The following is a 16,239-nucleotide window of genomic DNA, read 5'->3' as shown; positions in this document are numbered from 1 at the left end:
GAATAGCCATCACTTGAAGAGAAAATTGAAATCAAATAATTGAATTGGGTAATTATACTTGGTAAAATCTCGTTGAAACAATAATTTGCTTAGAGCATCAGGTGCGAAAGAAACCCACACGATAACCAATCCAAATTTCTCACAATTCTCCACTAATTCAACCTCTAAATCACTACACTTTGTATGATTAGAAAATGCTAAATTTCTGCAAACTAAAATATATTTTGAATACCTCAACGCTTGGGTTGGTTAGGTGAAGAAAACGAGTTGCGAAATATGCAACAAAAGAATGATTAAACACGAGACAAATATGTAAGATATATTGTTTTCTTTACGTTTGAATGAGTTGTAGAAAATCGATTTTGTGTTTTTATTTTATCAATGGGTGTAAAGATAAACTTACATACTGAATTGGGTTTGTGAGAGTAGTTTAGGTAGAAAATTTGGGTTTAGAGCGATATTGATGATTTAATTAAAATTGATATGGGTGTAATGTAACATCCCGTCCCGAAACTAATGAAACGTACATTTGAAATTACAATTTTACCCCCTAGTTCGTTACTTTACGTGTAGTTTTGTGTTGTGTGGTGTTGTAAGACCACACACACACTCATACACTCTCTTTCTCTCCCGGGATTCCCTCACCCTTTGTCTATTTTCTGTCTCTTCTCTCTCTCTCTCTCCCGAGCTCCCATTTCTTCTTCTTCCTTCTGAAAACGTACGGACGACACACAAATCACCCAAAACTTGATGGATCGAAGAAACTAAGGACACCATCGAACTCGTGAAGCTCGTACGAGTACAACCATACCATTTTCAGGTGAGAAATCCTTCGTTTTCGCGTCGATTCGAGGTAATCCGTTTTGAACACTGTTCATGCGAATTTAATCTAGCTTGTTTTTGGGATTTTGAAGCTCATAGATGTCTTAGTGAGGTCCCAAGGAGCCTCGGAGTACTTCGTTGGAGAAGTTTGGACGTCGGGATCATCGTGGTCAAAGTTGGCCGGAGCTTTCGAGGGGTTTTCCGGCGAAACCACGGCGAGTTAGGGGTCGAGACAGGTATGGATGTGTTCGTCTCGTCAATACCTTCATTTTGATATATAGTACGTCGAAAATGGTTAAGAAATGAAGAAGTTATGACACTTTGAAATTTACCCAGAAATTCCGGCAAAACACTATTTCCGGCGAAACCAGTCCGGCGACGCGAGGAAGAAGATGCGCGCGTGGGCAGCGCGTGAACAGGGCGCGTGGGGGCGCGTGAGAGCTCCAAATTGAGTTCTGAAAATTGTCACGCGTTCGTGACGTCGTGTAGATCACCGTGGTATATTTATACACCCAAATTGAGCAACGTATGAGAAAGTTATGGACGAATGTTTGGTGTATGTGCGTTAAATAACGTCAATTTGGTTACTTTTTGTATAGGTGAAAATTATACAAAAGAAGAATGTAACCAATCTAGGGGAGGCTCAGGGACCTACGAGACGTCGATATGATATGTGAGTGGGCAGTTATTTTTCAGTATATATATATATATATACGTATGCTTGACGTATTTCCCAGAAACGTATTTTAAAAGAAATACGAATTAAATATCCTGTCATATATGCATTATATTTATATATGTGCATTACCATAATTATGCATACTGTTGCATGGTGCTGAGGAGGCCCAGGTAAGCTACCTTTGAAATACATTTTATATACGTACGAAATACGTTTGGAATACGATTGAAATACTATCATCACATGCATTAGTAGTGGCATACATTTATATATGTGTATTTGGTGCTGTGGACGCACAGGTAAGTGCCAGGTAAGTGGTATTCCTGTTTGTATTTCAGTAGTAGTTTGAGATGTTAGAGAGCTCATAATCTGCACCCCCGGTGTTAGTGCTCCCGCCCAGGGCCAGGGCACAGTCCTTCACGTGATGTTCACCAGCACCACACGCTCGCCTTGGATCCAAGTTAGGTGCAAGCCTTGTCGGACAGACTACATTAGGTGGTTCCGACTCGTAGGTGACCCGCGATTATTCGCACAGTCTTCACGTGATCGTAGCACTAGAGCGTATATATTACACCCAGTCCTGTCGGACAGACTACATTAGGTGGTTCCGACTCGTGTGCAGATTCAGATGTTGAGTTGAGATTGGAGCTCTATATGCAGCGGTACATGTCACATTAGGTGACTCCCGGCTGCCAGATTATATGTTATTGATGTGAATTACGCTTGAGCATTTATATTTGATTATGAGATTCTGTTGTGGCATATTCTCAAGCATGAATGGCATATTTATGAGCATGAATGATATATCTTTGAGCATGACTGGCATATCTATACATACGTATATATGTTCATTTTCTGGGAAACTATATTTGTTTTACGGCGAGGGGTTAGTATATTCAAAAGAGAAAAGAAGGTTTTGAATAAGTTCGTTTTGCTGACCCACTCAACTTTGTTTTGCGCCCCTCCAGGTTCAAGAATTGAAAAGGTGTGGTGACTACGAGGAAATTCAACGGTGTTCTGACAGAATGGCCAAAAATTAGGACTCACCTTTGGGTGTTTCATCTTAGAATTTGTATCTTTAAAGCTTCCGTACTGTGTAAATGGTTACGTCATTCTCACGTGACGGCCAGCATGCCCTCCTTCGGGACGGGGTGTGTCAAGTTGGTATCAGAGCCTAGGTTTCAATCTTGGACATCTTGAGAAGTTCTAGTGAATTCTGTCAGAACTACACCGCCTCGTAGCAAACCACGTAGTTAGAGGAACTTAGTCTCCCTGATTTAGTTGTTGGGGGGAAACTATTATTTAGGTGATTCAGTATATTATCAAAAAGGGACATTTTAAGATGGGTTATGAGTTGAATTTGAATCACCTTATGAAATGATGAACCTGAGGGAGCAAAGTGATGGATTAACCAATTGGAAAAGATGTTTTGGATTATGCAAGTCAAAGGAATCTTCCTTTTGACAGAAGGGTTGAGACGACTAACTGGTTTGAGTTATGAACTTGTATCCTGGTGGAAACAGGAGTATAATTCATTGTCACCGAAGGAAACAACCGATTGAGAATTGTTTAAGGATTTGTTTAAAGAAAAGAATTATTTCCTTTGGCATCTTATGATGGTAGAAAGCAAGAGTTTGCAAATGTGAGACAAGGAAAGCTGACGATCAATGAGTATTATAGAAAGTTCTCAGACTTGCCTCGTCCCATTCAAATATTGCTGCTATTTTGATTGAAGTGTTATATTGTTTTAGGCTGGGTGGCATAAGGCAATGGTATTTTGGGTGACCACTATCCATTGTAATTCTTACCAGGAGTATGCAAGATGTTGTTGAGCCTTAAGGACTCGGAGTTTATGTCCAGCGATAATGATGAAGAAGAATAAAGGAATGGGAATCAGAGGAATGATGACAAGGATAAAGGCCAGTCATCTTGAGAACCTCGAAAGATTTGGAACTTCAAAAGAAGTGAAGCTAATTCTAGTTCTTTTGGCAAAGGTTTTAATGCCATTGGCCAGAGGCGAAGTGATAGATGTATTGGTAATCCCAGATCTCAGAGACAAGGTGATTTTGGTAAAAGAAATGTACCTTTGTGCTGTAGGTACAATAATGGACACCTTTAAGAATGTAGGCAAGAAAGCATTGGACGCTTTACAAGTGGATAGATGGGACATAGAACTGCAAATTATGTCCAAAGCCAACAGAAGCCTTAGCAGTCTTCTTTGCCATAACTAGCGTCGATCCAGCAAGTACCTGGATCTATTAATTATGGTCAGTTAGGTCGTGGTGTACATGAGCGAAGTATTTACACTAATAGAGGTTGTGGGAGACAACAACAAGCCCAGGGATGTGTTAACCACACATCACTGCAAGATACTCAGAATTATTCGGATTTGATTAGGGGTACGATAATTATTCTTAATGACTTAGCTAAAGTCTATTTGTTATTAATGTAGAAATTTTACGTTATTATTGTTATTGCCTAGAAAGTAGTAATTAAACGCGGTTGAGACGTGTGTATGTATTTCCTAATGAGTGGCAAAATAGTAATATTACACCCTCGAGAGTTGTTGCTTACTTATCGAGACAACGATGATTTATCAGTATTGCGGGCTGCAGACCGTAATATTAATAACTTATTCGTGGATTCGTTAAGCAAGTAAACCGATAGGTTATCCTATGTTAGTATCGTACTTATTCAGAGTGCTCAGTATTAGTAGAGTATGTATTGTTGCCAGCTATTTTTGTTTCATTAGATTGTGGATTTCGATGTTATTCTATAGCATATTATGTTATATACATGATATGATGAGTTAATTATGAGCTATATATACAGCCGAGGGCTGAGTTGATTAGAATGAAAGAGTATGAGCTATGTTTATAGCCGAATGTTGAATGGATTATATGTTATTTTCCATCGGTCTGGATGACTAGAGATTACTTTTGTAAGTATGTAAAGTGAAGTGAGGCAGACCGTTAATTATGCTGTGAGAGCAAAGAGATTATTATCAAAAGGCTGCCAAAGATACTTATCTCATGTAGTGCTAAAAGATGTCACTTCTAGTAGTGTGGAAGAAGTGGGAGTAGTCAAACATTTACCGGACGTTTTCCCTGAGAATTTACCTGGATTGCCGCCAGTTAAAGATGTAGAGTTCACTATGGATTTGTCTCCAGGTACAAACCATATATTATAGAATGTTGCCTTTTGAACTAAGAGAATTGGAAATTGGTTGATAAAGGTTTTTATTCAACCTAGTACATTATGTTGGGGGAACCCCAGTTTATTGGTGAGAAAGAAAATGGACTTTAAAGACTATCCATTGATTATAGACCATGGAATCGAGTAACAATTGAAAACCGTTATTCGTAACCTCACATTGATGGTTGTTTGATCAGCTTCTAGGTGGTTGTATATTTTCTAAGTTTGACTTGAGGTCTGGATATTATTAGTTGAAGATTATCGGTGAGGATGCCCTTATGATAACTTTCAGGACTCGTTAAGGTCATTTCAAGTTTTGGTGATGCCATTCGGAGTGACGAATGCATCTACTACTTTATGAATTTGATGAATGAAGTATTCCAATGATATCTAGACCGATTTGTTGTTGCTATTGAAAAGATTGATAAGACTAGAGCAAAGTATGCTAAACATCTTAAATTGGTATTGCAAAGATCGAGGGAACGTCAATTATATGCTAAGTTTAGCAAATGCCAATGTTGGATGAATCAAGTAGCATTTTTGAGATCTATTATATCTGCTTCAGGTATTCAAATGAATTCTTAAAAGGTAGCAGAAATTGAGAATTTAGAACAATCACGAATCGTGATTGGGATTCGGAGTTATCCTAGCTTAACAAGCTATCATGGACGGTTCGTGAAAGATTTTTCAGTCATTGCCTTGCCATTGACGAGAAAAGAGGTTAAGTTTTGAGTGGGATGATAATTATGAGTAAAGGTTTCAACAACTGAAGTATTTCCTCACTCATGCACGTATTTTAGTATTCCCAGAGAATAGTGGTAATCATAAATTTTTAGTGATGTTTCTTGAATGGTATGGGATGCATGTTGATGCAAATGTTAGGGTGATTACATACGTTTCACGACAAAAGGAACCTCATGAAATGAATTACCCTACTGGTGATTTGGAAGTCATGATTACCATTCTTACTGTGAAGTTATGAAGACATTATATTTGGTAAGAATGCAAGATTTTTACGAATCCAAAAAGTCTCCAATATCCATTACTTGGAAGGATTTTGATATGAGGCAGCGAAGGTGGATTGAATTGTTTAATGAACATGATTGTACGACCAGGGTGATCGTAAAATTGTTCTAGCTAATGCACTTGGTGAAAAGACGGTGGTAAGAATTAATGTCTGGCACGCTTGCCAAGATTGTCTTCTTGTGGATTGGAAATCAACTGAAGTAAAGTTGAGAAGGGAAGATTGAGAAGAAGTTGTAATTGCTAATTTTCAAGTTAAGTCTTTTTAGTAAGGTCGTACTCAAGACTCAAATGGTTAACAAAGAAAGTTAAGAATTAACCAAGGTAAAGAAAGGAGGGAAAAAGAAAGATTGCTGAGTTTGAGGATGGTTATGATTGAACTTGAAGTGATAGTTGATCAATGTACTAAGTTAGTACATTTACTCCAGTGTTGAGTAACAACCACAGTGCAACAGTACTTATATGTTTTATGGAGAAGAGATTTGGGTTACGGAACTGCTGAGTTTTTTTTTTTAGTATGTTGGTTGCGCAGTTTCCGATGTAACGCATAAGGACCATGAAATGTGTCGAGTTTTGCTGATTTGTGGAAGAAATGCTTCTGGATAGAGAAGATTCGATCATGAAAGAGTTTTGGTAGGCCCTGAAACTATGGATGAGTTTTCTCAAAGTATTCAGGTGATTAAGTTTAACCTGAGAGTAACCAGGAATGGCAAAAGAGATTAAGAGTTGAACATGTCACTAATCGAATGTTTAACGTAGATGATCTTATAATTTTGAAGTTTTCACTTTAGAAAAGTATGATACGGTTTGGAAAGGAGACAAAATAAGTCTTAAACACATCAGACCGTTTTTGACCACTAAAGGAATCGATGAAGCTGCATACAAGTGGTGATGTCTTCAGAATTGGCTAAAGTGCATAATGTATTATATTTCGATGTGTTGTCACTAGGTGGCAGATTCGTCACATGGAGTTCTGGTGCAACTATTGAGAATTAATCCGGATTAGACTGGTTGAGGAACCAAGGACGACTTTGGATTGGAAAAAGAATGTATTGAGAATTAAGACAGTGTAATTGGTAAAGAATTTGTGGAGAAATCAGTCAGTCGAGGAAGTTACATGGGAGACAGAAGATTGGATAAGGGATTTGTATCCTAGATTGTTCTTCAATCACTAGGGGTTATATTTGGTTGTTTTGAATTTCGGGACGAAATTCTATTAAGGTGGGTAGGTTGTAACATCCCGTCCCGAAACTAATGAAACGTACATTTGAAATTACAATTTTACCCCCTAGTTCGTTACTTTACGTGTAGTTTTGTGTTGTGTGGTGTTGTAAGACCACACACACACTCATACACTCTCTTTCTCTCCCGGGATTCCCTCACCCTTTGTCTATTTTCTGTCTCTTTCTCCCTCTCTCTCCCGTACTCCTATTTCTTCTTCTTCTTCCTTCAAAAACGTACGGACAACACACAAATCACCCAAAACTTGATGGATCGAAGAAACTAAGGACACCATCGAACTCGTGAAGCTCGTACGAGTACAACCATACCATTTTCAGGTGAGAAATCCTTCGTTTTCGCGTCGATTCGAGGTAATCCGTTTTGAACACTGTTCATGCGAATTTAATCTAGCTTGTTTTTGGGATTTTGAAGCTCATAGATGTCTTAGTGAGGTCCCAAGGAGCCTCGGAGTACTTCGTTGGAGAAGTTTGGACGTCGGGATCATCGTGGTCAAAGTTGGCCGGAGCTTTCGAGGGGTTTTCCGGCGAAACCACGGCGAGTTAGGGGTCGAGACAGGTATGGATGTGTTCGTCTCGTCAATACCTTCATTTTGATATATAGTACGTCGAAAATGGTTAAGAAATGAAGAAGTTATGACACTTTGAAATTTACCCAGAAATTCCGGCAAAACACTATTTCCGGCGAAACCAGTCCGGCGACGCGAGGAAGAAGATGCGCGCGTGGGCAGCGCGTGAACAGGGCGCGTGGGGGCGCGTGAGAGCTCCAAATTGAGTTCTGAAAATTGTCACGCGTTCGTGACGTCGTGTAGATCACCGTGGTATATTTATACACCCAAATTGAGCAACGTATGAGAAAGTTATGGACGAATGTTTGGTGTATGTGCGTTAAATAACGTCAATTTGGTTACTTTTTGTATAGGTGAAAATTATACAAAAGAAGAATGTAACCAATCTAGGGGAGGCTCAGGGACCTACGAGACGTCGATATGATATGTGAGTGGGCAGTTATTTTTCAGTATATATATATATATATACGTATGCTTGACGTATTTCCCAGAAACGTATTTTAAAAGAAATACGAATTAAATATCCTGTCATATATGCATTATATTTATATATGTGCATTACCATAATTATGCATACTGTTGCATGGTGCTGAGGAGGCCCAGGTAAGCTACCTTTGAAATACATTTTATATACGTACGAAATACGTTTGGAATACGATTGAAATACTATCATCACATGCATTAGTAGTGGCATACATTTATATATGTGTATTTGGTGCTGTGGACGCACAGGTAAGTGCCAGGTAAGTGGTATTCCTGTTTGTATTTCAGTAGTAGTTTGAGATGTTAGAGAGCTCATAATCTGCACCCCCGGTGTTAGTGCTCCCGCCCAGGGCCAGGGCACAGTCCTTCACGTGATGTTCACCAGCACCACACGCTCGCCTTGGATCCAAGTTAGGTGCAAGCCTTGTCGGACAGACTACATTAGGTGGTTCCGACTCGTAGGTGACCCGCGATTATTCGCACAGTCTTCACGTGATCGTAGCACTAGAGCGTATATATTACACCCAGTCCTGTCGGACAGACTACATTAGGTGGTTCCGACTCGTGTGCAGATTCAGATGTTGAGTTGAGATTGGAGCTCTATATGCAGCGGTACATGTCACATTAGGTGACTCCCGGCTGCCAGATTATATGTTATTGATGTGAATTACGCTTGAGCATTTATATTTGATTATGAGATTCTGTTGTGGCATATTCTCAAGCATGAATGGCATATTTATGAGCATGAATGATATATCTTTGAGCATGACTGGCATATCTATACATACGTATATATGTTCATTTTCTGGGAAACTATATTTGTTTTACGGCGAGGGGTTAGTATATTCAAAAGAGAAAAGAAGGTTTTGAATAAGTTCGTTTTGCTGACCCACTCAACTTTGTTTTGCGCCCCTCCAGGTTCAAGAATTGAAAAGGTGTGGTGACTACGAGGAAATTCAACGGTGTTCTGACAGAATGGCCAAAAATTAGGACTCACCTTTGGGTGTTTCATCTTAGAATTTGTATCTTTAAAGCTTCCGTACTGTGTAAATGGTTACGTCATTCTCACGTGACGGCCAGCATGCCCTCCTTCGGGACGGGGTGTGTCATGTAAAGAGTAAGTTCGGTGTAGAAATAAATTATATAGATTCAAATAAATTTTTTCTTAACTTTTTTTTTATTTTATTTTTTTATTAACGAAAAGAACGTTACTAACTTATTCATTAAGATGGAAAAAAACAGTACGATATTCAGTAACTTGGTTAATAGAAATTCTTACATCGAAATACGTTATCCAATTAGTTCGGTTGTAAATCTATGAAGTTTAAATACATATATGTGAAATCCAAATCAATATGAGTTCAAATATAATATTAGATTTTTTTTTTTTTTGGGTCAAATGGAATGTTAGATTTGGTAAGTGTATAAATTCAAGTTTTGGAATATGACCAATAAAAAAGGCAAAAATTGTAGATCATTTGGGGCCTCTTATTATTAGATTTATTTTTGGGGCCTCATAAACTTGGGCTCAATCTAACAGTATGACTTTTAACTAATTCCTCCATTCTTTAGAAATGATCAGTCCATGGACCATATTTCAAGTAAACTGAAATTCTTGGACTAGTTGGCTAATCTAGCATGCACTTCCTAACATTAAGTAGCCCAATATTTTTTTCGTTAGATTATATAGATCTAACGTATATCGGCGTTTGTTCCGAGTTAGTGAATCTACTTGATTGTAGCCACATGCATGTTGAAATTTTCCGTAGCCTCTCCGGATCCAAAAGGAGTGGATAACCGTGACTTGTCAACAGTTGTCCTCCTTTTTTTTTTTTTTGAAAAAAAAATGTATATTGGTAGTTGACCATGTCTCTTTTCTAAAATATGGATCAAGAACAAAACAAATGGATTCTCTATGAATGGCACTAGTGCAGTGACTTATAGATCAAGAAGCATAATTAATTAGGTCACAACATTTTCATAATTAAAGGAAAAATACAAATTGTAATTGTTAATTCATTGCCAACTTCCCTGTAAGACAAAGCTTTTTCTTTGCCTACATATATAGTTGTTCTTGTTTTTATTGTCACATATTTTTCTAGCTATTTGAAGTACTACTCAATAATTACTTTGAGCTTGAACTTGTGTCTCTCTGAGATGATGAGAGGATGGCATCAATGGCTTCTTTCACTTGAGAAATATCAGGAGCTTTCCTGCCTTGAACGGGCCAAAATTCATCGGTTGCCAACACCTAAATCATCAAATCTCACATATATAAGCGCTCTAGTATATAGTTGAAGGCATGCAATAGAAACATTAATTTACAAGGAAATTATATATTTGATGTCACACCTTGACTTGTAGTTGAAGAAATTTAACATAACTGATCGCTTTCTCTAACATGGTGACCAAATCAACCTGCAAATATACAAAAATATAATATAAACTTGAAAACCCCAACTTTACAAGACATTATTTCATATGTTGAAGAAAAATACATAAGCTAGTTAAGAAATTAATCCACCTTGCAGCCATTGGGCACCAGTTCTTGCAATATCTTAAGCCGCTCGCTAATCCGCTCTCTTCGATTCTGAAAGACAGATCTTCTTTCATCATTATAAATTCCATTTCATATAGTTTGCTTAAGTTGCACTCAACGAATCAAAACTACAACAGATCAAGCAAACCTTGGCTGCAATACTTTGGGGGTCCTTTGATGGACTTGTTGATGACTTGGGTTTGGGCTTCTTAGTTGCACCAGTGCATTGCTTCTTTGAAGGTTGCATGCTCTCTCCCTGTCAACAAATTTCTTCTATATCAAGGCCATTATTTGTGGTGCACAATTGAAACTATACAAGTTACATGACAATGTTAACTTCCATTTAGCAAAAATCTACTGTTAATCTAGACGGCACATTTTAGCAACAATCAACTTGATATATTATATAGTCGAGATTGACATTTGTCCAACATAACATATGCTAAATTGTTCAATAAGAATTCGTATCGCACGACTAACCAAGTTAATTTTCGGAACAAAATAAGAGAAGAAAAAGGGGAGCTAACCGTAATGGGACGCTTGTGAAACCCCGCTTTTTGCTCGTCCGGTTCCTGGAAGCTATCGGATGCTTCAGAGTGTAACCATCCATAAGCCTCATGATCGCCATGATCTTCTTTTGAGGTGTTGGGGATGGAGCTGCTGTAATTGCTAGCCGTCTGTAAACAACTAAAATCGCCCGAAAGACTTGGGTCACCGATGCCAGCCATCTGATTCCACTGGCTATAACCACCATGATACAAATCACTATCGCAGTCATCTTTGTTGGTACTACTATTCAAGTAAATGCTTTCAGAACTCCGCTTGTTTTTATCAAAACTAAGCAAACATTCACCACTGTTGTAGTACCCACTTTTGAAGTTAATGTGATGATCAGGTTGGTAATTAGATGTGGCTCTAAACACAAATCCATCAGAAAGATCTGAAACTTGAAGGGACTCATGAGTGCATGAGTCATGAGGAGTAGACATTCTAATGTCCTTGGCTAGTGCCATTTCTATAGAGAGAGAGAGAGAGAGAGAGAGAGAGAGAGAGAGAGTAGAATGAGGCTACAGTAAACTACTAAACTAGGTGATCAAGTAGTTAGTTAGCTAGGCACGCACATGCGGAATGACACGAAGAGTGGAAACCCTATTTGTAGGGATTCAAACGAAAAGGTAATATATACATATATATATGTCATTGGTTATGGGTCTGATTGAATTATCATTAATTAAATAAATAATTAAAATGTGTGACACTGGAAGTAGCTATCTAGCAAAGTCTAATTAATTACATTCCTAATGGGAACAAGAAAAGTGTATAAATTAACTAATATTGTGGAGATTGAGATGTTTGTATGGTGTTCATCTTTGATTATAGGTGAAAGGTCACAAGTTCTAGTCTTACAGATAACAATAACGTATTATATTTGTATTGTGTTCGATACTTAGTTATGTGCTTGATTCATTGTACTGCCTAACTTAAATCACTCCCTTGGGAGTAAAAATATCCTTCTCTCGTTAGAGTAGAATATCTTTCTATAAAAATAAAAGAACAAAAACTAATATTGCTGTAAATAATAATTAATTAATATTTTTGTATTGGGATTGTTAGCTGGCAGAAGTGAGGAATTAGATAGGGAGAAGATTAGAAGAAGATAATTTTTCTCAGAGGAAAAGCATGCAGCAGAAGGGTCGCCGGATCTTTCGCCATCCCACGTCGCTGAGATTCCTCCCAGAATTCATATATCACCGTTCCTCCGGAACCTGGACCACTTTAACGTAGCTTCCTACCAGCCTTCCCCTTCTCTCCCATCGGCACGTGGATTCCGGCTGTATTTTATTTGTTTTAATACTATTTTTCACATTCTATTTCTATTTCTATATATAATAATGCATTCGTTATATAAATATATGCTGGTCACTGAATTGGATACAGTTATTGCATGGCCATTTACATTAGGGTATTATCTGGTTTTTAGCTTTTCTTCTCGATTACGAAGCTTAAGCTAAACTTTAAACCCTTCGGTACGCCTAAAGCCAAATTGTCAGTCAATATTTCAAAGTAGGGTTAGCGCCCCACCACTAGTGACACTAATAATTTTCCAATTTAGTAAGTTGGGTAAAAATTTGATTTCTATCTTAAAATGTATCAGTGTAATTATAAATAAAAATGATTTTTTTTTGGTCAAAAGAGCATCATTCATTAAACTATATAATATTGGGTAAAGCCAACCAACCAAATAAATAGATAAGCAAAAACCTACAACAAATTGGGAAAGCTAAACAGACCCAGTGGATAAAAAAAAGACAATCAGCATAACCCTATTTCCTATCTTACAATGGCAGAATGTTGTTGCCGCTGCCACGAACGCCTTGCCAGCAGCCACCAAGGCAGCTGCAGTGGAGAAATTAACGAAGTGTTGACCAAGGCTTCGCAACGCAAAAGTTTCAAACTCGCAGCAGCAAAACAAATCCCAACCTAAGCTCGACATTAGAACCGCCACACTAAGGGAGAGCCACCAGATCCAAAACACCTTCACATAAATGAGATTGTTTAATATAATTAGTTGTAATTTATTTTATCAAGTTTTTATTAAAAAATTGCATTCTTCAACAATTTCGATGTTTGGATATGTTGAGATGTGGTAACCAGAAGATACACTATATTTTCATTCTTTTATGATCTGAGATAGCAAAATCACTCATGCATATTGGTTTCCAACAATTTGAAACGTTTTGTATAAGAGAGTGAATTCGTCATGTCTTTGAGTCTTTTTCATCAATGACATGTTTTAGTTGTAAATGAATTGCCCAACTGAAAGCCTGTATCCCACATCTTGATACAAGTTGAGACTAAATTAAACTAAGCATTCCCTCAAGTCAAATAACATGTAAAGAATATTTACATGCACTGAATATTTGGCTGCCTGTCAAACAAAGTTGGCATCCTTTTGCATATATATGTTTTATAAACCCATTGAAGATCATGGTCCACATGCATATGTTGCGTCTTTGACAAAGACATATGGGGGAAGGAAAAGGGAAACCCCAAGCTGGCATCGGAAGAAGAGAAATTCCTTGTATTGTGTTGTTCCTTACCTTGAATCTCTCTCACTTTCTTTTTGGTCCGAATCAACATCTATTTATTACACAACAAATCATATCTCTCTCTATATATCCAATAATTAAGATCTATATTGAGGCTTATTTTCAGATACGACACATGTACTCTTCACAAAATCTCATTATACTCCCTACATGTTATGTGTCTTTCTTTACCATTTGCATTTTTTTTAGTGTCCCACTTTGCCCTCTACACTATATTATCTCACTTTAAATTACTATTCCTCAGTGTTTTACTTTACCCTATTTCGTCAAATAAGTTAAGAGAGTCATTAATTACATTGAGGTGACATGGACAATTTAGTCTTTTCAACTACGTTGGTTGTGCGGTATGTGAGATGTTAGTGGAACCCATGGTTAATGGAGGTGCATTAAGCTCATGCTAGGGTTTCATTTCTGTAGATTAAGAGAAAAATATAAGAAGAGAAAGTTAAATTTCAAGATTCACGAATCAATTTCGATGTTTTTGGATGTTTTTGCAATGATTATTAGGGAAAATCTTTACATCTATTGCTATCCTCTTCTTTAATTTTCTTAACATTGAGAAACCAAACCTTGGTTTGAGTTTTCTTCCACATCTTTGCACTCATGGGTCTTACTAATATAGTTGAAAAGACTACATTGTCCATGCTATGTTGGCGCAATTAACGGTTCTTTTTAACTTATTTGACAAAAGAGGGTAAAGTGAGACATTGAAAAAGAGTGTAGGTGTTAAAGTGAGACAACATAGAATCTAGGTAGTAAAGTGGAATATAGAGTGTGTGTAATGATAAGTGATAAAGTGAGTCAATATAGAGTACGTAGAGACTAAAATGAAATTTAGTGAAGAGTACTAGAAAAATAAGCCTTATTTTAATGCCCTTTCCCTTAAGTCCTTGCTGGTTCATAATCCTAATTCCATAACCTCTAAGAAGACTATTTATTGATTCCATCTGGCAGTTTAAGTTTCTAATCATTCTTTAATTATATGTTTAGCACAGGTCAGAACTGGTCCCAGTTCTTGGTTAAATATTGAATTTTTCCTTTCTATCTTATATTATCTCTATTATATTGGTTGATAGGAAATAGGGTAAAGTACAAAAAACTACCTCAATTATTGGTGTTACGACACTTTCATACCTCATCTTTTAAAATTGACAATGTCATACCTCATCTTACGAATTTGTGCCAATGTTATACCTTCCGTTAGCTTATCATGAATTTCTCAGTTAAATGCTGACGTGGCTTGATTCAGGGCTCACTTTCTATTAAAAAATTAATAAAATATTATTAAAAACTAAAAAAAAAATCATTTAATATTTTTTAAATATTAAAATAATAAAGAAAAGTTAAAAAAAAAAAACAAAACATTTTGTCCCTTTCCCCCCTCCCTCCCCCATCTACCTGCTGCAAGCCTGCAACCCATAAAACAAAAGAAGAAAAAAAATAAAAAAAAATAAAACTTCATCCCTTCCCACCCTCCCACCTCGTGTCCTCCCTCCCCTATCTACCTACTGCAAGCCTACAACCCAGAAAACAAAAGAAGAAGGAAAAAAAAAAAAAAAAAAAAAAAACAAACTTCATCCCTTCCCCCCTCCCCTATCTACCTGTTGCAAGCCTGCAACCTAGAAAACAAAAGAAGAAACAAAAAAGAAGGGGAAAAAAAAAAAAACCTTCATCCCTTCCCACCCTCCCCCCTGCGACCTTCTTCCTTCTCCCCCATCCCCCCCCCCACCCCACTATTCTCCCCCAACCAAGCCCCTACCTGCAACCCAGAATAATAATAATAATAATAATAATCCTAGTTCGTCTTCCCCTTGCATCCATCATCCGCACCCAGCCTTGCACCCACCCATTGCGGAATCGGCCTGACGAATGGGATCTGGGGTTGTAGAGGGGGTTGATTTGTTTTTAGGGGGGGGGATGAACTGGGTTGGGTTTTTTTTTTTTTTTTTTTTTTTATCTTCTTCTTCTTCTTCCAGGGGGGTTGATGGGTTTTCAATTTTTTTTTTTTGTTTTGTTTTTTTTTTTTGTTGAAGATTACGCAGGGAAGAAAGAAGATAGGGAGAGAGAGAAGGGGGGAGGGGGGTGGATGGGACGAAAGGTTTTGATTTTTGTATGTTTTTTTTTTTGTTTTGTTTTTTGTTTTTTAACTTTTCTTTATTATTTTAATATTTAAAAATATTAAATGATTTTTTTTTAGTTTCTTTAAATATTTTTTAAATTTTTTAATAGAAAGTGGGGTATGGATCAAGCCACGTCAGCATTTAATTGACAAATTAACGGCAGGCTAACGGAAGGTATAACATTGGCACAAATTCGTAAGATGAGGTATGACATTGTCAATTTTAAAAGATGAGGTATGAAAGTGTCGTGACACCAATAGTTGAAGTAGTTTTTTGTACTTTACCCTAGGAAATAATATTCATTAGATAAATTTTAACAGTACATTAAAGATGTTGACAAGTAAAAAATACCAAATATAAAACTAATAATCTCAAAAGTAAAACTTAAGGAGGAACAAAACCACATAAGTGTAAGAGCAGCTCCAGTGGACAGGGGACCTCTTCAACCCCATCCCCTCCCT

At 37.3% G+C, this 16,239-nt stretch overlaps 1 protein-coding gene across 1 annotated transcript; it reads right to left on the bottom strand.

Moving 5' to 3' along the window:
• Window positions 1–9,946: 9,946 nt before the first annotated feature.
• Window positions 9,947–11,561, bottom strand: LOC103961019 (putative transcription factor bHLH086). Its single transcript, XM_009373521.3, has 5 exons — window positions 11,076–11,561; window positions 10,697–10,804; window positions 10,534–10,599; window positions 10,362–10,427; window positions 9,947–10,260 (listed from the first exon to the last, which is right to left on the bottom strand). Exons 1-5 carry the CDS (start codon window positions 11,559–11,561, stop codon window positions 10,135–10,137), a joined length of 852 nt encoding a protein of 283 aa, XP_009371796.3. The 3' UTR covers window positions 9,947–10,134.
• Window positions 11,562–16,239: the final 4,678 nt, after the last annotated feature.

The sequence above is a fragment of a genome, unplaced genomic scaffold (assembly GCF_019419815.1).
Source record: "Pyrus x bretschneideri cultivar Hongxiangsu unplaced genomic scaffold, Pyrus_bretschneideri_v1 Contig41, whole genome shotgun sequence".
Classification (NCBI taxonomy): domain Eukaryota; kingdom Viridiplantae; phylum Streptophyta; class Magnoliopsida; order Rosales; family Rosaceae; genus Pyrus; species Pyrus x bretschneideri.
This window is presented reverse-complemented; position numbering and strand designations above follow the sequence as displayed.

What these genes read in the sequence shown, in the direction of transcription:
- LOC103961019 (XM_009373521.3), bottom strand. Translation starts at nt 11,561, where the DNA reads ATGGCACTAGCCAAGGACATTAGAATGTCTACTCCTCATGACTCATGC. An exon ending in TTCACAAGCGTCCCATTACG is followed by an intron (nt 10,805 to 11,075) that starts GTTAGCTCCCCT and finishes ATTTGTTGACAG; the next exon opens with GGAGAGAGCATGCAACCTTC. An exon ending in TTCTTCAACTACAAGTCAAG is followed by an intron (nt 10,261 to 10,361) that starts GTGTGACATCAA and finishes TTGATGATTTAG; the next exon opens with GTGTTGGCAACCGATGAATT.